The sequence below is a fragment of the Buteo buteo genome, chromosome 5, assembly GCF_964188355.1.
Source record: "Buteo buteo chromosome 5, bButBut1.hap1.1, whole genome shotgun sequence".
Taxonomy (NCBI): Eukaryota; Metazoa; Chordata; class Aves; order Accipitriformes; family Accipitridae; genus Buteo; species Buteo buteo.
The window spans coordinates 5,864,117-5,891,217 of record NC_134175.1 but is presented as its reverse complement, the minus strand read 5'-3'; the positions used below and the strand labels follow the sequence as shown (position 1 = coordinate 5,891,217).

Here is a 27,101-nt window from a genome sequence, read left to right as displayed (position 1 = left end):
GAGTCTTTCTCTTCCTTCCCCAGGATGAAGTGAATTTAGAGCTAAAAGAGAGGCAAGAAACCAGGCCTTGAAATCTCCGAAAGGTAGGAGAGACTTCAGACTGCAATGGGTATGTCACTACGCCCTCCTGGGTTCTCTTTTCCTCTGTGTGTCTCTCACACTTTATGGCCTGCTCGCTGTGGCTGTGTCTGCACTAGAACTTCTGGGATTGGCCTGTTGTTAGCTATAAAGAGACATGAAAATACAAGAAGGTCTAATGCAGACATGGCCTGTGTGTGTCCTAATCTCATCTTTGTCTTTGTACACCAGTTGTTCTGGGCACCTGGTTTTGTCACTGTGGGTTTTCCTCAGTATCTTCTCTACTGCCTCTATGTTTACAGATAAAATGTGTGTAAGGGCTTTGGTGAGGAGGGTACTGCTTTATCTTCGTCCATGTGGGCTGGTGGGAGATGAATGAGGTCCTCTCACTGAATAGGATGCAGTCTCCATCTACTGTGAAGTTTTGCTGAGCTCAGTTCACATAATTTAAGATGGTGATGTGCATGCTCTCCTCCTCCTCTGGCACATTTTTATCCATTCAGACTGCAGCATCATGCTGGTAGGATGGAAGCAGCTCTGTGTCTCCAGCAGAATTCTGACTTTTCTGGGTTTTCCCTTTACCTAGACCCTCATGGTCTGTGTTATTGCAGAAAACCCCCAACTTCGCAGTCTCCTAGAGCTGGATGGTCACTTAGTCCATGCCTGATAAGAATCAAAGGCCTAGAGCCCAGGGAAATGAAAGGTGATTGCCTCTCTTAAAAGCCTCATCTCCATGTGGTGGGTAAGAGAGTCCCTATGCCACCTCAGGTGATGCTCACTGAGAAGTCCCTGCCATGCCAAGGCAGTTCCTACTGTCCTTGCCTCCTCCTCCTGGCCCCGGGAGGACCACGGGGCTCCCTTGTGTGTCAGCCAAAGAGTTCCCACTCTTTTCCCCACGTCTCTGTGCTGTACCCTCTGCAGCGCCGCCAAGTCTAGCCTCTCCCATTGCTCCTCTCCCTCCCCAGGCGCCAAAGTAAGTCTGAATACCAGGCCAGGGCAGGAATGGCAGTGGCGGTGGGGAGGGTGGGGAGTGCTCTGCCCTGTGGGACATCACCTCAGAGGTGCCGGGAGCACTCGCTGCGGCGTGTCTGCGCTTAGAGCATCCCTGCAGTAGTGGGGACCCCTGAGCCCCAGCGTCAGGGACCTCATAGGCTGAGTCCGAGCGGTATCAAGAGGGGCCCGGGCTGGCTGGGGCGGGAGGGGGCCCCAAGCCAGGCTGGGCAGTGTCAGAGGTGACCGGTGGAAGGCCAGTGTTATGTAAATACCATTGCTGTAACATGGCAGGCCTGAATGGCCCTATGCGTCCATCCATCATTGCTGGGGAACAGAAGCCTCCCTGGGAGCACGGGGGGCCGGCAGCGCGGGGCATGCAGACACAGGCAGCATGTGCCCTACTCATAAACTGTTTGTTTTCTTTTTGTCTCTCTCGTTTCGGGGCACCCCGCCGAGAGCAACTCTCTGTTTTGTCCTTGCAACCTCTCCCCCAACCTTCCCCCTGCCACTTCAGCCCTTCCTTTTCCTCCCTCCTTCCCCCCACCCTTAAAAAAATGGGGGGAAAAAAAGAAAAAAAAAAAAAGAAAGTCCCCAGTTCACATTGCGGCTTCTTTCTCTGACTTCAAAGGCTCCCCATCATTGTTTGGGATCGGCAGGCAGTGGCCCTGAAAACGTGATCACAGCCAGGCACAGTGTAGGTCACCACCGAGCGCCATGCTCCGAGCGCTGAAAGGAACAGGCAGATTCTTCCCTTTTCATGCTTCACAACCCTGGTTACAGTGCTCTGCCTCGCCCGCGTGCTCCTCGCTGCGTGGCTATTCTTGCTCTTTTCTCCTCCTTTTCCTCCCGCCCTCCCTCCATCTCTTTCTCTCAGGTCCCTCATTTCTCTGTCCGTTTGCTGTCATTCTGCCTTCCTCTGTGCCCAGCATTACACACTTTTCACACTTTCTTCTCTTTCTTCTTTCTGTTACTTTTCTTCCTCACTCTCTCCTGCCTGCTATGGCACCACTGCCCCTTCTCTCTCTCTCCGCTCTTTGGTGCTCTGTTATATGAATCACTGTTTTCTTTTTCCCTTTACCCTCTCCTACAGGTCAGGCTGGAGGTTGATTTCCTCATGCTCCCCGTTCCTGTTCAGTAGCAGCCTTCCTCTGACATTTGCCTGTGTTTCTGTCTTCCCCAGTGATATCTCACTCACTGTGCCCCAAATTGCGGACGTTCTGTAATCTCTGGATTAGCCCCAGACAGCTTGCAGTCCTGTTCTTCCCGCAAGGTGCAAGCCGACTGCTTTCCTGTGCAATGGGCTTACTCCCCCGGAGTTTAGCACAGCCTTACTTGGGGAGGCAGCGCACGGTGCCTGCCAACAGTGTCAGCTTCCAAACTTGCTCTCTGGCTTTGCTGGTTAACCTGCAAGGAGCTAGCAAGTAGGGTTAGTGTTGCGGCCGAATTTGTGAAGCCAGGCGCTGAGTTCACGTCTATCACAGGGAAACAGAGGAAACATTTGAATCTTGTAGGTCTCATGTGGAACATGACACTGGTGGTAGTGCTGGAGGGCAGAATTAGACAGAGATGAGGCAGAGTGAAGCAGGCCCAGCAGTTTGAATGGGCCTCCCAGAATACTTTTGCAGTGGATTTCAACTGGGGAACATCACCTCATTGCTCTGAAACTTGGGCGCACGTTTGGCTGCACGGTGAGCCACAGTCGGATGGCAACTCCTTGCCTGCAAAGCATCCCCCCCAGCAGCACCAAGAGTTTCATTTTATCTGCAGCAGAACAGCACAGGACTCAGCACCCCTCCAGCACCCAGCCGGGGTACAGCCGCCCTGTCCTCCGCCCCCGGAAGCGGAGATCACGGTGCTTGTGCCTCTGGTGATTTGTGAGGTTGTTTTAATGCCGAAGAGCCCACCAGGACTTGTCTCTTGCTAAATAGGCATATTAAGGGACATTGCGGCAGGGGTTATAGAGTAATAATTTGTCCTAATGAGCTGGTGTCACGTTCTCCTAGGCCGAGCTGTGCGCGAGCAGGAGCCGTGGTAGGAAGGGGCTGCACTGGCTGACCTGTCAGCCCAGGTTAATGAAGTACTGTGCCACTTGGGGGGTCAGAGAGCAGAAGCTCAGCCAGCCTGCAGTGGCTCAGGGGGGCTGGAGGGGAAGGACAGGGCTCTCCCCTGAGCTGAATGCCCCGGGCAAAGGCCTGCGCCCTGCAGGACAGAGCAGCAGGATGCACATTATGACACTGGGATCTCTGTGCTGTGCTGGTGGGCTGAGTGCCACTGCATCCTCATCAAACTGTCTCGGCAGGCAGAGGTGAACCTGCAGCAGATGGGATTTGGCAGTGGTTTGTCCTCTGGCCTTGCAGGGCAGCCCAGGTTGGCACATGTGGAAGGAGGCTGGAGAAATAAGAAAGAAGAGATCTCACCTCTTTTACAGGTGCACCCAACACTGGCAGGGCTGAGCTCCCACACAGCCAGACCAAAAGAAAAATTCCTCGTGACACCAGGGGTAGGTGCAGGCAAGTGGATGGTGGTGATGACCAGTGTCTCTAGGAGGTTTACAGAGAGTTGCCACGTGTTCATCCTCACTTATCTCTGTGCACAGTGCATGAACAGCCAGACGAAGTTCTCTCTGTCCTTCCTGTTCCTTCTTTCTCCTCCCCTTATGCTTCCCCATAGCTTGCTGAGATCCTTTGCCTTGCATGGCAACTCTAACCCAAGCAGTTGCTTCCATCCCTTCTGGGTAGCTGTGCAGCAAAGGCACAGGGAGAGTTTTGCCAGTCCCCCAAGTGAACGGTATTAGGGAGCAGGCTGGCAGCAGGACATCCTGGGCAGCTGTGGTTTGAGCAGGGCTCCGCACATTGCAGGAGAGGGCAGGAGAAGCCAAGAAGGGGGAGTCCTGGCCCACCTGCTGCCTCAGGGATTCATGGCCTGCCTTGCCCCTGTGGATCACACACCACCCCGTTTGTGCTGGGGCAGGACAGTGCCCTTGGCCACACCAGTGCCCTGCAGTCTACAACACAAGCCCTGTGTACCATCTTCCTCCTCCTCCCACTCGCCTTCCTTTGCTCCTTCCCCCCCTGCTTCTCTTTGCTTTTCTCTGTCTCCATCTCTCTTTCCCTTTCATCTACTCAGAAGGCTTTACTCTACTTCCTTGTCACCCTAATTGATTGCATTAACCTTTCAGCGTATTGGATTTCCCCAGCACCGTGCAGAGAGCACTGTGCAATATGCTTATAATCTGGGCTGTAATGGACAGGGAGCAGTCAACGAGCCCCTGCTCCAACAGGTTCTGCTGACAACTTCTTCTTGGGGAGGAGGAGAAGGAGTGCGTCGGTGGGGCCTGCCCGGCACGGCTGTCCTGCAGCCTGCACAGACCCAGCCTCACCGCTCCCCAGTGAGCAGTGTGGCAGGGCACAAGTGGTGGCAGCTTGTGAGAACAGAGTCCTTTGAAAAGGATCCAGCTTGGGAAGGGGGGGGGGGGGGCAAGTGTCATATTTGACCCTATTCCTGTAATTTTTCCTTGTGTCTGAGCCCCCCTCTCCCCTGTCTGCTCTGTCTACAGTTTTGTTCCATCTGTTCAATACTAAATTAATGTACGCTTTACATTTAGGCACTTGTTGCTAAGTGGCAGGATGAGAAGACAATATCATGGAATCTGCATGTTTTCACATCGTGCTTGCATTTGTCTTTTCCTTTAATTTCGGTGTATGAGGATATGAGGGAGGTGGACACTTTCCCTGGGGTTTCAAAGATAAAAACATAGGAATATTGTGCTCATGAGGAATACAGCACCAGGGTACAGAGAGATCAGGAGGTGGAAGCCCTGGATTATATCTCAGGCTTGGCCTTGGATAAATCCTTTTACTCCCTGGTACCTTACTTCGCCCGCAGGATGGTGGAGCTGTGATTTTGGTGCCCTGTAACATGCTGCAGAGTCTGCAGGAGGGCTGTGGGGAGACCCAGGGCTGTTATCTCGGCTCATGGGCAAGGGTGGGAAAGTGACTGCAGACAAGCAGTGAAGCTACACAGCCAAGTGTCACTGCTCATGCTGACTGTGAGGCAGGAAATAAACCTGCAAGATCAGTGGCAAGAGCATGTGAGTTGGTTAAAGGCCTGGCATCCTTCTGGTGGTCAGGGCCAGAGCCGAGACATGCTTTACTGTTCGTTTATTTTAAAGGACTGCAATGATGGATCTGCCACAATCTTCTGGCGGTGGTGCCCCCTTTAAAGTATCCTAGCGAGGCTTCAGTTGAGCAAAATGCTTTGAGCACTGGGTTGAGTTTTGCTTAAGCCAAAGTCATTTAAGCACATATTTAGAAGTTTCATTCGATGTGGACTGTAGGATGAGACCTAGACCCTTGTGAGGCCCTTTTATAGTTCTCCTTTTTAAACAGCATTTAGCCCAAGATGGGTCTTCATTTATGGTTATGGCTCACAGTGTAAAAAATAGCAATAGGGAAGGGTTTCTGTTCACTTCGTAGGTCTTCAGCTCAAGAGTTACATCATCTTGTTAAAAGCAGAGTTACTCCTGCCACTTTAGAAGGTGGCCCACTCTGCCCTGGAGAAGTTTAGAAACTTTGCAAGTTCCTAGGCACACCAGGAGGAGGGGACAGGGCTGTATCGTGAAAGGTAAAGGTAAATCCCCAGTCTCTCTTTGTTTTTCCAGGAAGAAAGGAGAAATTACGGAAGTCAGAGGGAGGAACAAACTTTATTTCGGGTGATCATTCTGAAAAGTGGGAGGCTCCTTACAAAGCAGGAGGTAGTTGAGGGGAGGGACTTTATTTTAGGTTAAATAGAGAAGAAATAGTTGCAGGAAGCAAAGGATGAGAAATTTAAAACAAGCAAGAGAGAAAGAGTGAGCGAGAGCAGCACCTCCTAAATGGAAGAGTAAACAGGCACTCCGAGGCATTAACTTAATTGATTGTTCTGCAACAGGCTGAACGCTGTGTTATTCTGTCGCCGTGGCAACAACCCAAAAAAATTGTCAGCCTGTTTGGATGAAGTGAAGCGAAACATTCTCTAATTTGCGGTGATCCGGGTGTTTGTTTTCCTTCCGAAGAGGCGGGGGCTCTATTGATCTATTGTTTGCACAGAGCTTTTTTTTAATGGCGATATGGGGAAAGCAGGAGGCTGGGGTGTGCTCCTGGGGCAGGTGAGGCAACGGGGGTGTCTCTGCCGTGTTTCCCCAGATCTGCCTTTGCAGGGTGGCCATGCAAATCCAGCAGAAACTCTAGCAGTAGGAACTGTCCCAAGGAAGCTTGAGGACAGGGGAAAGTGTTTGACTGTGATGAGCTTGTGCCAGAGCTACTGCTTCAGTCTTTCCTGTTCTCGTCCCTTTGGGCTCTTGCAGTTCCTTCTGTATTGCAGTCTCTGGTCTTAGGTAAGGACAGCTACGACTGCCTCAGGGACAAGAGCAGTTCTGTCCCCCCTCAACTCCCTTCCCAGATCCCCGCTATTCCGTTTAATGTGTGCAGACCTGTGCCTGTGCACACCCTGTGCTTGTGGGAATGTGTCGTTGCACACTCACTGGAGAAGAGGAGTCATGTTTGAGTTTTATGCCAGGACCTCAACTGTGGTAAGATAACAAAGTGCCCACTTTGAGCTCACTATGACAGCAGCAGAGAGGTCAACTCCCTGGGCCAAAGCACAAGGGATTTTGTCCCCTGGGATAGGGGGCCAAGCTGCTCCAAGGGGCTGTGTGGGACGGGAGGTGGGGACAGCCACGGTGGGACGGGTGGGAAGGGTGAATTGTGGCAGACACGGCTTGGGCCAGACCCTGGGGGGTGGCGCGGATGGGGGAAGAGGCACCACAAGTTGTGCAGTGGCTTGTGCACCTCGTCAGCTGCATCTGGCCATGAACAGCCCTGGGGGCCAGGAAGGAGCTCCTGGGGATGCCACTTGCTGTCAGCACATGCTTGGTTTCAGAGTGAAATGTTGCTGCAGCACTTGCTTCAGCTGGGAAATGTTCAGTCAGAATGGGAAAGCCCAGGAGACCAGGGAGCAAGCCCACGTGGCCAGGGGTGAGCATCAAGGCCTTGGGCCAAAGACATGATGCCAAGAGACGGGTGCTGTGGCAGTGGAGGGGAAAGCTGGCAAAAAGGTGCCTCACAGGTCTGCAGCAGGGGGAACAGGCAAAGATGGCTCCGAGCCAGTGGGAGGGTGAGTGGCAGAGGTGGCTCTGGGCCAGCGAAGGAGAGCAGAGAGGGTTTCCTTGTGACAGAGGATCAGTAAAAGGGACACGCTGCTGACCTTCCTTGTGCATGGCCCTGCACGGAGGTTTCACTCTCTCCTTTCAGGTTTTCTGTGCTCCCACAGCCTTCGGGCACCCCAGTGGGGAGCCCCATGTTTCCCATCCAGGCAGATCATCCTCATTACTCCTCAGTGTCCCAGCCCACGCACAGCTGGTCCAGCTGCTGTACAGGGGCTGTCTAGTTGATCCCTAAGATTTCAGGGAGAGCTGTAGAATACGTTAGTGTCAAGAGCTGGAGAGTGTTGCTTTGTGGGGTGTGCAGGAGCAAAAAAACACAGTATGTTCCTGTGCTCTTCCTGCCTCCCTCTCTGCTCTTTTCTTTGTTGTCTTGGTTTTTTTTCCTCCATTTGTACTGTTTTTGCTCTATCACCCTTTTCCTCTTCTCTCTCTCTGTCTCCCTCTCCTCTATTTCACTCTGTCCATCTGTTTTTTAACTCCTGCTCTATTGCTCTTTCTCACAGTGTAGATGTGAGGGGGGATAAGAGACTGTCGCTGGCAGGTGAGCAATGTCACTAGCTACTGTGTCCTGCTTGGGGATCTGTCCCCTGTGCTCCTGATGGGTGTGCGTGGGTGGGGGCACCATGGGCAGGTGAGAGAGGAGCACTTCACCTCTCCCGGGAGAAAGACGAGCTGCCAGTGAAAGTTTGGTGGTTATTGGCGTAGGGAGAAGCTAAATAACCCTGTAACTGGTATGAAGGTGAATTCATGGTCTAGTGAGCACTGAAAATATGAGAGGGCTCTGAGACAGGCAAAGCGTGGAGAGGGGAATGCAACTCGCCCATGGCTCAGGGCAGTGCTGTGTCTCTAGAGTGGTGTGGGGACGTGTGCCGTTGCCATCCTGAGCACCAGCTGCAGCACACCGCCTTCTGGGGGACCGGCCGCGACGAGGAGGGTGCTTGGTACTGCAAGTTTGGAGACAAATGAGGCGCGCACGCATTGACCCGGCGAGAATGCCTGCAGAGGAATTCTGTGTACCTCTGGCTGTGGACAGCCACGCAACATCTGACTGCACAGCTCTGTACACCTGGGTGGCTGCTTGCCCACACGGTGCCATGAGGCTGTGCACATACGTGTGCACAAATGTGCAGACAGCTGTACGCATGCAAGATCTCACAGGTTCACATCTCTGCATGTCCTCATGTGTAGATGCATCCACAGCTATGCGAACACAGGGGCGCAGGCACACACACGCTACAAATTCAGTCCTCTGCTGTCTGCATCGGCTCACAGTCAAGTCAAATTCCTCTCTGGTGTTAGTACACTCTAGTCAGGCAGCAGGCAGCACAGACGGATTTATCCCAGCATATCTTGAATGTCTGTGCGGTTACCTGCTGTGAGCGGGAGAAAAGTTGCAGGAAATCTATTCTTCTTCCAGCTGGGAGAGGCTGATGCCTTGGAGTACCAGGAGATGTGCAAAGAGGAAACCCCCTTCAGCTTTTCACCTGGAGCTGGTAATCTCCTTGCGCAGAATCCCTGGAACAGGGGAATTGCATTTGAAGCTCAGCCAGTGGTGATTTAGTGTTAGACGTTTGCAGAAGAGACTTTGATTAATTCGTAGTAAAATCAAGTAGCACTTGGGTGCCAGCACCACATTCCAGGGTGAGCCGGCGACCGAGGTGCGCGCTGGGCGGGCTGCCAGGTGCCTGAGCAATCCCCGCGGAGGTGGCAGCGCCATCCAACCCACAGCCTCTCCCTGCTTGGGCTTCTTAATTATTAATTTATTTTTCTCCCTTCCTTGGCAAAAAAATAGTATTTGGTAACGACCTCAAATTGCAAAATGCTGATGATTTGGAGAATGTGTCACAGAAGCTCCAGGGTGATAAAGGGGAGACGAATCCCAGCCAACAATCCGGCTCAGCCAGTTTGCCTATTTATTAAAGAAAAAGCCCAGATCATTAACTTTTTTGTTGTTGTTCTGTTTGTGGGCAACTCCCTGCTGGCAACTTTCGGGCGCCCAGTAAATTAAACCGAGTATCGGCCTGGTTCGGGGCAGCCTGAGCACCTAGTTAAAGCTGTGAAATGCATTAGAAACTGGCTTCGTTTATGTTAGCGCATGAATAAACCCTTTAGGGTACCATGCAAAGGTGCTCTCTGGCATAAAAGTGGTGTCGGAAAATCCTCGCTCGCTGCCTTATGGAGGGTCAGGTATTGTAACTGGAGAGCTGAGCTTCACTTCTCCTCCCACTGCTTGTTCACACAGTTAATTGCCCCTCGACACGTTGCTGTGCCATGTTGGTCCCTGGAGAAGCAGGGCTGGAAGAGAGCATCTGTAGGCACAGGCTTTGTTGGTTCCCCATTTGCCTGCTTGGTTTGGTTGTTGAATAAAGAACAGTTTAGGGATGGGCTTGCCTGCCTGGTGCCTCTGTGAACTCAGAGAGTTCCCTGTGCTATCAGGGAAGGGTGATCACGTCCCCCTCCTCTGGAACATCCCACGTGTTCGCTGAAGTAGTGCTTCAAGCTAAATCAGTTTGCTGAGGGCTCCAGCTTCCCTTAATTCAGTGTCAGGACCGGGCTTGCATGGCTATTATTCAAGAAGCTTTATCAGAAGCACAAAGCTAGCATCTGCCCTCCTGCTTCCCTCTGGGCATCACCAGCTCTCCTGCCCTGGGTTTGGCACACAGAGACTCGAGGGACTGCCTCACGGAGCCCATTTGCAGGCAAAACTCGTTTCAGCTCCTAGAGAGTCTCGGCTGTTACGCTGGCTAGAGGAGCGTGGTGGCTCGTTGCTAGTCACTGGCAGAGCAGTGCAGAAGTGCAGAGAACCAGCTAGAACTCAGAAGCTCATCTGGGAAAAGGGAGCAAAGATGCTGGGATCGCTAGCCTCTCCCCTTTCCTCTTTCAACCCAACTCAGTTGTAATTAGGGCTGGATTTTAGGTTTTAATCTCAGCTGATGTCCCATTTCCCTCAGAGGTAGCCACCTTCTTCCCTAGGCCTGGTTCATCTCCCTCCACGATGATTTCTCTGGTGAAGCCTGCCCAGACCCGTGCTCACGTGGGTGCTGATGGGAGGAGAAGGGTATTTTTCAAGGTTTCTGCTAGGTTTTTTTCTTCTGAAATACAAGGATGTGCAATTTTTTTAGTTTCAATTTAGCATTGGAGAATTTTATAATTTAGTAATTAAAATCTCTGATAGGCTTTAGAAATTGCAGCTAATTGAATTTAATGGGAAGATGATTTTCAATTTTATTTGATTACCCGGACCCCTGGCATTGGTATTTATGGGAAAAAAATGGGAAATGTGCTGTGTGGGCTAAGATGGCATAATTGAATTAGGGCTAATCGGATTTCTTCGTCATGAATTTCACTATAATTTTCCTATAATTTTCCATTAGATATCTAGTTTACAAATATTCACAAAGAAATGAAGCTCTTTCGGAATGGAGATTGCTGGCTAACAGGATTATAGGGACGATAGCTCGGCACTGCCAGCCCGGGCTCCTTCAGTAATGCAATCGCTGCGTCTGCCTCACACTTACCGCCCGCCGCTGCTCCCCACACCCCCTCCGGCCCACTGCCAGGGCTCCCGAGGGGCCGCAGCCGCGCTTTCTCTGGGGTCTTTGCTGCCTCTTCACGGTGGTGTCCGTGTGCCACTTCACTGCACACATAGCCTCGTGCACAGGCACACACGTCCCTGCCGGTGCTGTGCCGGCGCGTGTGCACGCGCAGCGTTGGTGCGTACCCAGGGTTGCTCAGAGTCACTTGCGTGCGTGCTCGCATATCCCCTGTGTCAGCACCGGCGATGCTCAGGCAGCCTCGTTGCACAAGCAGGGCCAGCCCACGCGGACGCACGCGTGCTGCATCATGGGCATCTCTCTGCATGCACTCGTCACCGTGTCTCCCGCACGAGGGGATGCTTTGCCTTCCCTCCCTGTTGCTGTGGTGGGAATGCTGCTGTCACATCCCAGAGGAGGGGTCGCAGTCGGTCCCTGCTGTGTGTTGTCCGAGGTCTCCTCTGGGGTCTTGCTGTCCATTTCTTACCTCCTCCATCATCTCCCCTCACTTCCCTGCTGTCCCACCTGCTCCATCAGGGACAGTCCCCAGCATCCTGCTGTACCCACCGCAGTGCCCTGCATGGAAGCAGGGCTGACACAGCCTCTGCCTTTGACGGGGCAGGTAGAGCAGAGCCGATAACGTGCCAGGCTCCCTCTGCCTTCCCTCCTTTCTGCCTCTTGCTCCTGCCCAAGCCGTGTCAAATGCAGAGTGAATTTATGGAGACCATCCCTACTCCACAGCATCAGTCCTGTAAAATCCAGCCTGTCTCGCTGCCTTTTCCATGTCTGTTGCTTCCTGGGCTGCATGTTGAAAGCCTTTCCCCATCTGCTGGTGAGACCCAGCCCGTTTCAGGACATAGTTGCTGGGGGAGCGAGTCGTTACCCTGGGGAGTAAGTAGGGTAGCAGCTCCTGTCTACCCAGAGCCACTTGCCATCTCCGTGGCATCAGGCCTCCCACATATGTCCAGAGCAGGACAGTCTCTGCTACAATGTCCGTGACAATCCAGCTCTGTCCTGGGCACCCAGGCGGGCATCACGCCAGTGTGTGGCAGGAGCCGTATACATGTTTGTACACTTATGTGTGAACGTTTGTGTGTGCACATGGCATGTGCTCGCGTTTTTGTTTGCATCCAAGCGTGTCTGTGCAGGAACACAAGCTGGCTTGCAGCTCCTCTAAAGAGAAATCACCTTTTTGTTTTGTGCTTGCCCCATGCTCTGCAGGAATGGGTCTTGCCCAGCCTGGGACCTGCCCTTGGGCAGTGGTTTCTGGTGCCTCCGGAGGCCATCCCAGTGCCTGGTGTGCCGAGCTGGGGCTCGGAGGCTTCATGGGAGCAGCTCTGGGCTGGTTCAGGGTGGCATTTGCTGGTTTTGCAGGCAGAGCGCCTGCTCTTCAGTGCCAGGTACCTTCCCTGTTGGATGCAATGCCTGGGTAGGACTATCCCCTTGCCTCCTCGCCCTGAAATCCCCAGGCTGCACCTTTAATCGCTGTAGTAAATTGTAACTAATTGTTAGTGCATTCAAACCCCTGCCACTCCTTCCCCCCAAGTCTTCTGGGCCCCTGTGGAACACAAGGACACACAGTGTACGTTCACTGCTGTATGGCCCGCTCCTGCTACGCTCATTCCCCTCTGGGCAGTGGTCAAGAGATGAGCAGCATTTGGCTTCCATCGGATGCTGGAAGCTGTGGAGTGTCTGGAAGAGCAGTAGCCACATGGTGGGGAGCTGGTGTCAAACTGTTTGAGTAACACCAAGGAATAGTAAATGGGAGAAGCGATCTCGGCAGAGCCCCACCCAGCACACTGAGACTCGGCACAGCCGCTTTGGCAATGCTTTCTGGGTGCCATGTGCCAATAATGTGATTGAAACTGAATTGAGAAGGAAGGAGCGAAAGAGAAGGAAAGGGAAAGAAAGCACGGATTGTCTGCTCCTGCCGCCCAGGCCCCGAGGCCTCCGGGCGCCTCCCTTGACGAAACAGAAATCAAACAAAATTACAGAAATAGGGCAAGAGCATTTGCCTAATAGACTCCCCAAGCAGGAGCAGGAGGAGGAGCACAGCACTGCCAGATCTCCAACCTGCAATCTGAGAGCCAGCGCCCTGAGCCCACATGAATCCAGAGCACGGCCCCAGGCCCCGGGGTCAGCTCCAGCTAAGGAGGGAGAAACTGCCAAGAAAATGGGCTAAGCATAAAAAACAAAGGTAGAAGAGACACAAAAAGGGGGATGTCCCACATATCAGCGTGACTCACCCCCTGCTCAGCCCTGGCACACTGTCTGCGGGGAAAGCATTAAACTGTAATAATAATAATAAATTAATCATCCTTCCCCCTCCCATTGCACTTTTCATCTGAGGATCTCTGAGCACCTGGCAAACATTAATTACTGAGAGCTCCTGATGCCCCTGGGAGGGTGGGAAGGGACACGGAGAGATCTCTTCACCTGCTGCGAAAGGGCAGCCACAGCTGGAGCGGACAAGGCAGCTCTCATGGTGGCACGGCGGCGCAGTTCAGAGCAGGATGAGGGGTGTTGCCTTCCCTCGAGTCCTCCTGGGGACCAAGGGGGTCTGGGAGCCACTTCATGCCAGGGCACTGTCAGGGGCAGATTTTCCCTGGAGGGGATCCATACCTTGGAGGGATGGGGGAAGAAGGGAGATGCTGCCCTAACGGGGGGCACAGGGGTCCCCAAAAGAGCAGAAAGTTCCACAGCCTCTGAGAGAGGAAAGATCAAACTTTTCTTGGGTAAAAGGCAAAGGAGGGAGTATGGGGAAATAAAACTTGATTCTGTGACTAGAGATCGCTGAGATAGGAAATCAGGCCTTGCCGTTGCGTCAGCTGCAGGGCGTGGACTTCACCTGAAAAAACACCTTGGCAAGTTGCTCCTGCAAGGAGGAGTGGGAGGGACAGTGGGAAGTCTGCGGAGGGGATCCTCCGGCTGTGTTTAGGTTGTGTGTGTGGGTTCATGTGTGTCGTGGTGTATGGTTATGTGTGTATTTGAATGTGAGTGAGCACAGAGTATCATTTTCTTTGTCAGAGTGCATATGCATGTTGCGTGTGCGTGCTGAGATGGGAGGGGTGGGGAACATTTGTATACTGATGTGTGAACGTGCTCAGCTCAGTGCATGTAGAAGAACAGGTATGTTCTGTGTGGCTGTGTATGTGCAGTGACACATCCGTGTTATAGTGTGTGTTCCCCTTCGTAAAGAGTTGGAGGTACAGCTGGGGCCACTCTCTTAGGGAACAGCGGTGTGAGCAGAACTCCCACAGCTTGAATATTAAGTTCATAGGAGAAGTGCAAATGGAGAAACGTGGGTGATGCGAGGTGCAGTGAACTTACGGGCCCTGTCGGCAACCTCACACCCAGAAGAAAGCGTTGGGTCCAAACTGAGCTATTATAAAGCCGGAGATGAACCAGCACAAACATTTCTGGCGCTGTCCATTGTTTCCCAGGGTAGGATATTCCCTGGCAGGTGCTGTAGTGTCTGGCTCGGGTGTAAGGACCAGGGCAGGCTCTGACGAGGATTGTGGGTGATGTTGGCTGGGCTGGTGTCTCGGTTGGGGCCGAGTGAAATGCAGACAGGCAGGATTTTAAAGGCAGCACCGGGTGACAGTGCTGGTCGGAGCCGATGACATGGTTAGAAACCGGCAGGGGAAGTCGGGGCGATGCTGATAATGTTTTGCCCATCTCTCTTAAAGCAGTAGCTTAACTGTAGCAGGTGGGAAGGTGAGCCCTGTGCAAGGGCTCAGCTCAGGAGCGCTGCTTGGCTGGGCTCCCGGTGCTTGGTGGCTGGGCAGCACCCCAGGCAGGGCACGCTTGCCTCCTGCCTGACACTACTGTCCCCACCCTGCTTCCTGGCCCGGAGGGTCCCCGGGTGGCTCCGTTTCACTAGACTTTGTTTAGATTTTTTTCTAGGAGAAGCCGGAATACTTGTGGTTTTCACAAATGACTCCCCCTCTCCTCTTCCTTCTCCCTGCCCTCTGGCCCGTTGTGCTGCCTGTACGTTTTTACACATGCAAATGCGGCGCTCGCTGAGATGATGAGTTGCAGTTGCAGTGTCGGATCTCTGGGCTCGGGACACTCTCTGAGTGCAGCATGTCCTGGTGTGTGGAGCCAAACAGACCTGGGCTGCTTCCAGCCCTGTGACTAACCTGTCCAGCCACTTTTGGCGAGTCACTTCCCTCGCTAGTGCCTCAGTTTCCCCATCCATGCAGTGGAGTAATGATGCTGGCCTCCTTTGAAAAGCACATTAAGTTCTGCTTATAAAAAGGATTTAAGAGCTGGTGAGTTGACGGACTGCTCCCCAGCCCTGGTGAGGAGCCCTGCTCTGCCAAAATCCACGGAGCCAAACGTGGTATGTTCACAAAAACAGCCTACAACCTGCTCAAAATACCTATTTAATCAGGTAAATAATCTGCTCGTTTGTTTTAAAGAAAGAGGCTTATATCTGTGTTTACCCAACACGCCTCTTAGAACCTCCCTTGCATTCTTTGCTACTTAGAAAAATAAAGCAACAAAAAATGAGGAAATTCGCTGCAAAAGAAAAACCACCCCTCCTGTGGGCCAAGCGCTCCCGTGGCAGAGCAGCGCTGGCTTCCTGTGGGCCGTTGGGCAAGATGCTTTAACGTCCAGGATTGTGACACCGGCCACCCCGGGCCCAGGCACCCGGCGCTGCCGGGCCGCCACCGGCGACGGGTACCCCGCGGGCTCCAGCCTTCCTCGGTGCCGTGGCCCGTACCGCAAGGCCGAGCCCGCACACGCGTGGGACGGCTGTGCCCGGGGCAGCCCGCCCTGCCTCTACCCCTGCCCCTGCCCGAGGGTCCTGCCGGTCCCGCTCCCCGAGGCACCGGCGCGGCTCGCCCGCCCCCCGCGGTTTGCCCCGCGCCCGCGGCTCCGTCCCCGCCTGCTGCGGGGCTCCCGCAGCCCCGCGTGGGTCCCGCGCTCCACGCCGGCGGGGCCAGCGCCGCCCGCCCTCTCCCGCGGCCGCGGGGCAGGTGGCGGCAGCGGCAGCGGCCCCGGCAGCCGGCGGTGATGGGAGCGGGGCACCGCGGCCGCCTCGGTCGGGCCGGTCCCGGCGGGCAGCCCGCGGCCCTGCGCGCCAGCGCGCCCCGAGCGCGGGGCTTCCCCGGCCGGGGCCGCCGCCGGGTGCGCGGGGGCCGCGCTGCGAGGCCGGACCGGGCCGGGGCCGCCCGAGGTGACCCGCGCCGCCGCCGCCGCTCCCCGGCCCGGCCCGGCCCAGTCCGCTGCGGCCCCGGCCCCGGCCCCGGCCCCGCACCTGCCCCCGGCGGCGGGCCCGGCGCGGAGGCGTGTCCGCCGGCTGCCAGTCACCGCCCCCCGCGGCGGCCGGCGCCCGCCCCCGGCCCCGCTGCCAAAGTGACTCGGGGAGGACCGGCACGGCAATGACATCAGTGCTTTAAACAACTTGTTATTCGGGAGCAATCAGCTGCAATTAGGTATTAATTAAGTATTATGAAAGTTGATTATTTAAGTGAATTCGGCTTTCGTCTCTCCGACTATGGTAAGTACAGCACAATTGTCCTTTTCCTGCCCCCAGCCCCCCGCCCGCCGCTCGGCGGAGCCCCCGGTCGGTGCCGGTGCGGCCGCCGGTGCCGGTGCCCCCCGCGCCGAGCGGAGCGGTGCGGAGCGCTCCCTTGCCCCGGCCGCCCCCCCGCCGCCCCCCCCCTCCACCGCGCGTCTCGTCCCCCTCCGCCGCCGCGGGGCCGGGCGCTGCGGGCAGTTTCTCCCGGTGCCCGGGGCCGCCGCCGCCGCACCGAAACTTTTCCCGGTGCCGCGGCGGGTGCGCGGGTGCGGGGCGGCGCAAAGGGGCTCCCGGGCCGGGCCGAGCGGGGCGCGGGGGCGGCACCAGGTGCTGCCGGGGGCTCGCAGCCTCTTTCACTTTTCTTTCACTTGTTTTACGGAAGTTGGCTTCCTCTCCTGCCGCCGCTCCGGCCCCGCTCTCCCCGGCCCCGCGGAGGCGGGCGGCGAGGTGAGCCGGGGGCTCCGCTCCGCCGGGTCCTTCCCGGCAGCGCGGCGGCCCCCGCGGGCCGGGCCGGGCTGGGGCGGCGGGCGGGCGGCGGGGCGAGGCGCGGGCTGGCCGGGAGAGGATGCGGAGGGGAAGTTTATGGGGGTTTTGAAATGATTCTGCGTTTATATTTGTTGTAAGTTGTGTGGGTTGTTTTCTCTTTCATTTCTTTCCCCTTCTGAGCCCTGGCGTCTCGTTGGTAAAGGTTGCTTGTCAGGTTCCTGTGCTGTCTAAATGAAAAGGAATTTAATTTATTTGGGACAAGGCAGTGTCAGATGAAGAGGCTGCTTATTACATTTAATGAGTATTTTTTTTTTTTCCAACCTGGGCATATCTGGGATGGGTTTGTTTTTGTCCTTCCATGTGAGGTATATGAGACCTCCCCCACCCCTTCACATCTTGCAGGGAGGAGGAATGGTGGCCAGGCTGGGGCAATGTTTTGGTTTTAGATTACAGGCCCCAGTATTGGGGCTGGGTGTGGTTTTGGTTGTAGCATTTTGTGGCACCTCCGCTGGTTTTTGATCAGGTATCAGGACGGGGAGCAGGGTCTGGCCTGGTGGTGGGCTGGGCTGGTGCGTGGGCTCAGCTGGGTGTGGTGGCAGACGGGGCTCCATCAGGCTGGGGCGTGATTGCGGCCAGGGGCTCAATACGCTGGTGGGTTTTCCAGCCCTTGGCCGGTCTGGGGCAGGGTCTCGTTTAGATTTCACAAAGTGGGCCTCCCTCCTTGGGACCTGGTCCCACTACTTTGGCCCTGTATCTGGTAACACAGCCATACCTGCACCGCCAAAATGGGGTAAACCATTCTCTCCCATTTAAAAACTAAATGGCAGCAATGGGCCAAACAGGCCTGCACTGGCGATCCGCCACGGTCCAGGTGTAATTACGCCAGAGCGTATGTGTACGTGTGTGTGTGTTGCCTTTTTTTAATAAGGAGTAAGATGGTAATAAACTGGTTGATGATTGACTGGGCCTGAACTATGTACTCTGATATTTTGATTAAGAGGATGATTTTGTCGTCATTTATTTCATTTATTTATTTATTTCTATCATCGATATCAGGAACCGAGCGGCTCTGGAACTGCTTCCACCCGCGAGCGCGACGCGCCGGCTCTGGTCGGGTCCAGCCGTGGGCGTGTGGCTGCCTCCCTTCTAGATCAAGGAGCTGGGAGGCTGCGTGGGCAGCCCAGGAGTTAAGGATGTGGTGAAACTGCAGGAGGGCAAATGCTTTAAAGAGTAATAAACAGTGATTTACCCCTGATCTCCATCTCCAGGAGCTCTGGCAGCGCAGAGATGGGATCTGCAGGCAGCTGCCCGGGTGTTCCCGGCCGGGCTTGGCCCCGAGGCAGGCAGGGCTGTGCCCCTGCCCGGGGAGGCAGTGCCCTCTGCCGGCTGGAGCCCTGCCCGCTGGCCAATGGGCCCCCGCGCCCGGCCCCCGCCCCTGCCCGGCCCACCCAAAAAGGGACCACGAAGCCAACGCCTTCCCCCCAGAAGGGACCTTGCTTCTTCACGGAAGTGTCGTGGGTGCTCGGGCATTTCTGCCGCTGCGCCCAGGTAACACGTGGGTTTCAGTGCTCCAGTGTGGGAACCCGGGGCCGCAGTAAGCCATGGAAATGAGGATCTGGGAGATCTGTTTAAGTCAGCATTACGGTCTGTGTGTGGGTGAACCCGTCTTGTCATGATCTTGGAGCAAAGACCTGCCCCATAATCACCACCTCTAGCCCTTATCTACTTGGGCCAGCTTATCTCCCTCAAGACGCTGCCTCTTGAATTCTCTCCAAGCCCTCAGGCTGTGGCTCCCCAGAGGCAGTACCCGAGGGCTGCTCACACGAGCTGCCAGCTGGCAGAGGCAAGTCCAGAGGGGTTTCTTTCCCAGAGGGACTCGGTATGTGGGGTCTGACAGTCTGCTCTTGCCGAGGGCTTTCTCAGCTCAGTCAGTCCTTGCATGGACCTTCTAGGGCCAGAAGCATCCGTAGTGGTTAAGGGCTGGAAAGAATTCATGGACTGAGTCTATCCGCCCAGGATCGTGGCAAGATGTTCCCTACATGTGACTTTCTGCAAGTCTGGTTGTAAATATCTTGAGTGACTGGGCACCTGTCACTTCCTTTGGGAAACTGTTCCCCAGCCTAATTATACTTGGTATGAGATTACAGGAACTGATCTCAGAATGGGGACCAAGAAAACTATGGTAAAAGGGTGGAGAAACACCTAATTTTCCACTCAAGAGGTCATTTTGTGTCTTTGTTTTGTCAAATCACTGCTGTTGTTTGAAACACCCAGTGGATAGGAACACCTCCTCTGGACTGGTGCCAACTCTTCTTTTTTATTTTTTATGACAGTACAGCTTTTTGGAGAGACGTTGGCTCAGTCAAGGTTGGTATCATTCCTGCGCTGAGCTCATGGTCTGCAGAAGGTTCACAGGCAGTTCGTTTGGGTGTTCAGGTCACTTTCCATTAGTCCTATGAGATGCTTGTTGGGTGGAAAGCATTCAAGTGCTTAAGCGTACCTACTGAAGACTCTTCCTTGGGAGAAGGGTTTACCCAGGCAGGGATTAACCTTCTCACTATGGTGTTAAGCAAGGCCCAGCTATTACTTGAAGAGCGTGCTTCAAAGCCAGTTGAAGTCCGTAGGAGTGTTTCTACTGGTTTGGCGCTATAGAGTGATAACTCATGGAAAGACCAGACAATTGGTCCCCGAGTTAATAACCTGCACCCTGTCTGCTAGGTTCTGTTCCTTCTAAACCAGGTCTGCTACCAACAGAGTGGGGTCTGCTAATATGTGCAGGTACTGCATCCTTCTGCTGTGAAACACAGTGTCCGAGAGGGGGAGAGGCAACATATACTAAAACCGGCTGTAAATGATACAGATACCTCAGCTGGAAGGGATCAAATATTTTATACGTAGCTTCCGTATCATCAGTTTCTCTTTCTGTTTTCCTGGACTATTTATGCTTCCACTCTGAGTCCTCCTTGCTGCTATCGGAAAGGACTGTCTGAGCTTGGAATTTATTTCGGGGCTTTTGCCCGTGCAGCCTCGTCTGTCCCACTTCTCATGCTGCCAGAGCGCTTGGCTGCCCTCACAGCGAGAGCCTTTGTGGCCACTTTGACTCTCCCTCTGACATCAAATCATACCCCTAGGCTGCTGTGTAGCCTACAATTTAGGTTTCCCTCTGAAAAGTTGGTTGAAAGTAATCTGGAAAGTAGTGAAAAGTCCTGTGGGAGGTGAAGACAACCGTTGCTTATGCTGCATCTCCCACCTCTACCTGGGCTCCTTCCCTCCCTCCCAGGGTTTGAAGACGCGGCCGTTCCCAGGGTTTGGAGAGCTCAGGTGCCACCCAGGGCTCAGCTCCCAGAAGTGCTGACATCGCAGAGGCCATGCTGGCCGATCCAGCTGGGGTTTGGGAGAACCAATGTCCTCGTCCTCAGCTGCACTTTGCAAAGCAAAGAAGGGGCAGAGGAGGCTTGGCTGGAAGCAGGGGAGGGGCAGAACCTACAGCCAAAAGTCCCACGCGGCACCGTCTCCTCCCCTCCGGTTCAATGCGGACTGGATCAATTTGGACGTCTTCAGCAATAAAAAATGCCGATGTCGTCCTAATTCACCAGGCCCCGAGATGACAGCAAATTTACATTTTTTAATTAAACTAGCAGCCAGTTTTTATGAGAGGGGGCTGGGTTATGCAAATCAAATGGTTGTGTACGAAAGATTAGGAGAGTTTGGGAATAAATTCCACAAATGCTAATAAAAAAAAAAAAAGAGAGAAAATGAGAGGGGGGAGAGAGAGGGACATTGTTCCATTAGCCCCTTTTAGACTGATTTCCCTAGGGAGAAAGCAATGGGGGTGAGAGATGGAGGCAGCTTTCAGAGACAGGTAAAATCCATTTTGAGGATTGAGAGCCCCTTGGACCAGGACCTTGTTGCTCCCTGTTTCCTCTCCCACGGCCTTGCAGGGGAGACGGAGGCAGTCATCAGTACCAAAAGAAAAACTTGCTAGCTTCTAATCCCCATTCCTGCTTGACCAGTGATCTTACAGGCTGAAACGCCAGCCGAGGCTGGGGAGCTGCCCCGGGTGACTGCAGCCTGGTTGAGGACGTAGAGGGGGTGCACAGTGCTCCTTAGCCACTGGAAGGGCATGGGTGAGTCAAGGGCCGGGCCGGGTCACGATGGTGTTGCAGGAGGGTGAACCTGGCAGGGTGACAGAACAGTCCCTGGATGGGCAAAGCCCAGACTCTGGCCACAAGTGAGTACTGAAGGGGCTACGCGGAGCTACTCCAGATGGGGACCATCGTTGGACTGACAGATGGGACACAGAGCAGGGCCAGTGCCTGGGATCGGTACCCTGGGGCTTCCCCCTCTCTTTTGTGCAGCTTTGGCTGGTGGGCTCCCGGTCCCTGGGAGGAGCTTGCTGGTTAGGCAGACAGTAATACCGATCGCAAGTGCGGTGCTGGGCTGCTGTTCCACATAAGCACAGGCTTCGTCTGCGGAGCAAAGTGCGTTTTGGAGAGGGATGATGATGCTTTTCCCTCCCCCAAAGTGTAGACCCCCCTTGTTGCCCATCCATACAGCTCTCAGTGGCTGAGTCCAGCTGTTAACTTGTCTTCCCGGTGCATTAACCTGGCACCAGCCTCCTCCCCTCTTTCTCAAGAGACTTTCCATCTCTGTTCATGTGGTGATTCCAGAAAATAAAACAGTTTGTCAAGCCTTTTCGAGAACAAATAGTTACAGTGAACCGAAAACATGCACTTCACTCGTGTAAAAATATGTTCTTGTTTAAATTTCCCAAAGAATTCTGAGTTCTCATTGCGTTTGGGAGTTAGGTGTGGTGGCCAGGTACCGAAGCAATTGTTTGCTCTGCCATGGAGAAACACAACCAGAAAATTTCTGGAGGCTGGGAAACTGCTTAAAGCTTCCAGTCCTAAGGCAGTTTCGTGCTCAGAATAAAAGCTGAACAACCCGTGTAGGTTGGCAAGAGAGAGCAAGGGGTGGAGAGAAGGAGATACAAGGAAAAAGGATGGGAAGACCAGAGTCACTGGGTGCACTTTATGGCAATCCCCTGAGGATTTGGTGCCTCACTAGAGAATTTTGCCACCCATTCCTGGTTTTGGGGTGTGAAATGATGATTCATGGACATGTTTTGCTTTGGAGAGGTGACATTTTAGCAGAGCCTCTTGTGAAATCATTAAAAACACCACGCTCCGCTGGAGCATTTCTGGAGGTGTTCCCCACACCCAACACCCACGTCCCCGTCACCCTGTCCTCCACATGCACATCTGCCCCAGACACTCGCCCACCTCCATGCTCCCGGACACTCGCATGCCCTGTGTTGTTGTTGTGCTGAACTTTGTGTTCTCCGAGTTGCTCTCTCAAGATAGCGCCTTCCTCTGCACTCCGGTTCTGTGCGCTTGCGTCATCATGGCGATGAATGGATCTTTCTTAGCAGCAGGAGAAGATCAGTATGGTCTGTGCCCTGTGCGTTAGGTGTCCCTGTGTTCTCACCGCTGCTGCGGTGCGTCCCCCACCGTTCCTGCTGCCCGGGGGGAACGATGGCCTTGGCAGCAGGCTTGGTCCGCAGCCGCAGGCAGGCAGGCAGTTGTACAGGGGATTTTTGTAACGCGAGTTTCTGAGCTGAACTAGGGCCAAGTTCAGCCTAAGTCTAACAAAGAGAGCTCCAGAACAGGTCTGTGAGACATGGCAGAGTCTGAGGATTTGGTGTGGGATGAATAACTCCTAATCTATAAAGTGGGCATAATCATACTCCCCTGTGCAGCCCAGAGCCAGGGCTGGGCGCTTCAGTGATGGAGATAAGTGAATGAGGCCTGGCTGCTGTCCATGGATGGGTGCGGGGGTCGGGCAGGAGCGCTCCTCCCTCCAGCCGGGGTGTGGTGGCTGGGGTGTGGGAGAGCTGAGCCCGCTCCCGCTTCCCAGGAGCTCCTGCTCCCGCCTGACCCATGGCACCCTCGACGTCCCGGCAGCTGCAGTGCCGCAGGCTGCGAACACCCGTGGGTCCGGGGCGGGTTGTTGTGGACCCACCACGGGGGCTCTCCGGGACCTCGGCAGGGAGGTACAGAGCTCCAGCTGGGCTTTTCTGTTGTAATGGTGCCGTGGTGTCAGCCCCTCTCCCAAGACTGGCTGCGCCAGGGCAGAGCAGAGGAAGAACCAGGAACTTTTAGCTTCCATACATGGGAAACTGTCAAAAGCCAGGTAGCAATACCAGCTTTTGTCTGGTATTTCCAGAAAAACCCGGCGGGACCTGGCATCCCAAGGCATAATTTATTATGGAAAAATAAAATAATAAAGTCCCAATCCCTTTGAGGCCTGAGTCATAGAAGCATCTTCTCATTAAAGCAGCTCCACCTCTCCGCATGGTGTTTGCCAGCACCGTGCCTGTATGAATCCACTCCCTGAGCCGGCTCGCCCAGGGCAGCCCTCCTCCTCCTCGCTGCCTGCGCTTCCCCACCACAACTCTCCTCCAGCACCCCTTCCCCTATCTGGAGGAGCATGAGCAGTTCCACATGTCAAGCCAACTTCTCCCCAGGCCTCCCTTCTCACAGGCCAGGGGGATGTTTTGTTGGCATGTTTTGTAGACAAACGTCTTCATCTTTTCATCCACCTTCTACCCCCTGTGCTATGAAGTTCTCTGGGCACGGCCCTGGCTCCCACATCCCCCTCTCCCAGCCACGTGGTGTGGAGGTGTGTGTGGTATCTTTCCATGGCTTGAAGCTCTCTTCCAAATGGCCCTCTGCAAGCGGGGAAAGGAGAGGAAGCTGCTTCTGGAGTAATTACCATCTGCATGTCCCAAAGGCAGGCAGCAGATGTTAGCAGAGGAGGACCGGATTGGAAGAGGGTGAGGGAACAGAGGCTGGGGAGAGAGGGTCTGATTTTTCTGCTCGATTGCATATGAATTTTTTTAACAGAAGCTCAGTAGGACAAGAATCACAGTTTTGCAAGGTTGATCCATGCACTTGGAAACTTTCAGAGAAAGCTCCTTTGCGCTCACTCTTGCTGTGTTTTCAGTCATTCACTCTTGCTTTTCTCATCCTTTTTCTATGCTGCACTATTTTTTCTTGCTAAATAGCTTTCCTTTGTGTCCTCCTTCCTTTCCTTATTCCCACAGACCCGTCACTTTTTGTCACCCTCCTGGACTTCCCATGCTGCCTTTGATTCTGTCCTGGTCTTCCCCCCCCCCCCCTTTCATTATCTCATGCTCTTTATTTTTCATTTGCCCATTTGTCTGTGGGCTGATATTCAGATGAGCAAACTTTTTCCAGTTAAAGGAGGTCATGAATATTAGGATTTTTCTATCAAACAATGAAATATGGCTCAAATTACTCTAAAGAATAGGGCCCTTTTCATAAACCACCTGCTGGTTTTTTTGAAAGAAAGCACAACCACTCGCCTGTGTGCTTCAAGCAGTTGTCTCTCATCTCCACCTCGCCAAGCTTTGCCATTCCAATTTCTTCTTCTGAATTTGTTGCTGTTGGTGGAGTAAGTCTGCTCTTCCCAGACTGCCAGCACCCGATGAGTCTGGGTTTGGACAGGTTGGGACAGGATGGTGATTCTGGCAGGATCCTCACTACTTTGAATGATGGTTTGTGATTGTGCTTTTTTGATTGTGGTGTGCTTATTTTGGGGTTTTATTTTTGTTTTCAACAACATTTTGGTCTGAAAGTGATTACATTACTGCTCAGCTTGACTGAGAGAGGGATCTCATATTCAGATGCTTGCACCCAGCAGGGCACGGAGACGCACAGACCCCCCTGCCTTCTTGTCTTGCTGGTATGGACTGTGGTGGAGGTGTCCTGCTCAGGCCTGGACACCAGCCTGGGTCTGTGGTCATACCCTCCTGGCTTTCACGGTAAGCCCCTGTGTGTGTTGAGGCTGAGCTGAGCTCTCGTTCCAAACTGATCTGTCAGGGCTGATTTTAGTACACTCCGGCTCACCGCCAAGGCTGGGAGTTGAATTTGTCTGACTGTTGCCAATGAGGTGAGGGCCGTGTCTGCACCACCCCAAGAAAGAAGTTAGAATACATCTGTGCTGGAGGTGAGTCCCTGAGCCAGGCAGGTCCCCTCTGCGGGGGACAGGGGTCCATGCTGCTGTCCCCTTCCTCCCAGCCACGTGGCTTTGGAGAAGGAGCCCCAGCTCCTGCACAGGAGTGCAGCGGCTGCAGATGCCCTTTCTCCTGAGACCTCAGAAAGCCAGGTATATGGTCCGTGACATCCTACCTTGCCTGTGGTCATGGCTGTGCTTGGCCGGATGGTGCCCTGCCTTTGCCAGCACCAGTGCAGCTTGGCCGTTAGCCCATTAGGGGGGATGAGGAGAGCGGTGGAGCTGTGCTCCATGAGCCTGGAGAAGTATGGGCAGAAGGGTCTCTACAGTGCCCTTGGGAGCTGCCGCAAGGCAGGCGTGGGCAATGCCAGAGACGGGGACGACAGAGGACATCAACTTGTCTCCGACTTGTGTTTTGTTTTCAGTCCAACCTATTTATATTCATCATAGTTGCTATTTTTTCCCCAGTTACATGGATGTGTCTTGTCCTCGCTGTCTTCCATCTTCCTTGAGCAAACCTTGCCTTTTTCCGCACATCTGTCCTGGGAGGTGCACAGCATCATCCCTCTTGGGCAAAGACCACTGTCCTCCGAGGAGGCATCTCTCGTTGGTGGGCTCCTTCCAGGAGCCTGGCACAGCCCTCCTGCCCTCTCCCACCCAGCCCCGCGTTTCCCTGGACAGAAACCACATACACAGCCTGGGCTGTGTGAACACAGAGTTTGTTTTGCCAGGGTGACCTGTTTAATCATCTCATTTTCTGGTGGCCGTTTATTCCTCGTTTCCACGGTTACAGCCCCATTAAGAGGAGAAGCAATAAGGCAGCGAGTCAAACAGGTAATAAAAACATTAAAGCCATGTGCGCATTGGGAGGGAGGGAGGGCGAGCGAGCAGCACTCAGTGAGACGAGACGGGCCGTGCCAGGGAGACAGAAGGGTCGCAGGGATCCTGTGCACAGTGTGGTAACACCCGGCTCAGTTCCCAACCTCTGCAGGGGCCTGGCTGCCAACACGGCATCCTGCAGCATCCTACCCCACTCCCTTGGAGTGTGCTGCCACGCAGGACAGCATCACTGCCGTCAGTGTGCTGCTCTCCCCCTCACTGTGCTGCTAACCCAGAGTTGCGAGTGGCCAGAAGCATTTGAAATCAGAGTATTTTTGCAACTCTATTTGATTTCAGGGCTGTGACTGCCTGGCAAAACTTGTAACTTGCTGTTTCTGTTTAGTTACTGCCATGCTGGTGGACCCAAACATTTGCCATTGCAATAGCTCTACCATGGTACTTGTCGAGGTACCTGCTGTTACCAACGTCAGCTGCAGTGATACGCTGAGGAGCGCGGCTCTGCGGAGTTGTGCTTCTGCACAGTTCCCAGAGTGGAACGAACTGTTCAGAATACTACGCTAATGTATTTACAGCTACCTACCTAAACCAACACAACCTAGAGTATCATGACAGTGGTTTGAGGCTTTCCTGGGTAGAATAAGTATCTGTTTATGGAAGGGCGTATTTCTGCAACCTCCAGGAGAAGGTCAGGCTCCATGGAAACAGGATGGTTAGGTCTCTGCTCCGTGGCAGCACGTGGGCTGCTGGCAGGAGACTGTGGGGTGGGGAGGGGGTGGGAGCTGTTCACCTGGGAGCAGTGGGGGATGCCTTATGGCCATAGCTAGAAATCAAGGGAGAGCTGTGGAGGGCAGGCAGCACAGCTCTGAATTACCTCTATCCTGCTAGGAGGAATCCCCAGATTTCTGTTTTCCCATTGTGGGCTGATAAAAGGAAAGTAGCAACATTAAGCAACCTAAAGCAACTCCTCTAGAGTGAGGAGAAGGCAAAGAGCGCTGCCGTCTCAAGAAAAAGAAGGGGGTTGCTTTCAGAGCAGCTCACTTTCCTCCAGGCAGTGTTCCTCAGGGGTCTTGGTAGGTGGGAGCCTTTAGTTACTATATGCTTGTTATCCCAAGCCTGACTTTGTCAGCAAGGAGATTGTGGCCTGTCTCCCTTGGGAAATTGCATGCTAGATGTTCTCTTGGGCATAAAACCATGACCTGACTACAAAAGCCAGCAGAGTTACTTTTCCTTATCGTTTCCCAGTGGCCATGGAGGCCAAGCAGCACTGGATCTCAGATGAAGAGATGTTAGCGAGTGAATTTTTAATACCTGTCTTTCATGTGAGGGCCAGTAGCTGTCTCTGATGGTCGAATGGAGATTGAAATGACGTCACTTAGAAATAAGTTTAAAACTTCCTTGGACC

At 54.0% G+C, this 27,101-nt stretch overlaps 1 protein-coding gene across 8 annotated transcripts in view; it reads left to right on the top strand.

Moving 5' to 3' along the window:
- The window catches only part of CASZ1 (castor zinc finger 1), a 208,411-nt gene that overhangs the window by 98,219 nt on the left and 83,091 nt on the right, over positions 1–27,101 (top strand). For 5 of the 8 annotated variants that reach the window (XM_075027391.1, XM_075027393.1, XM_075027386.1 and 2 more), the window contains exon 1: positions 16,168–16,315. In XM_075027391.1, the coding sequence (XP_074883492.1) occupies positions 16,267–16,315 (49 nt within the window). In that variant the 5' untranslated portion in view covers positions 16,168–16,266. Of the gene's footprint in view, positions 1–23; positions 110–16,167; positions 16,316–27,101 lie in introns of those variants that run through there. The other 3 variants (XM_075027388.1, XM_075027389.1, XM_075027387.1) reach the window with 2 other exon arrangements.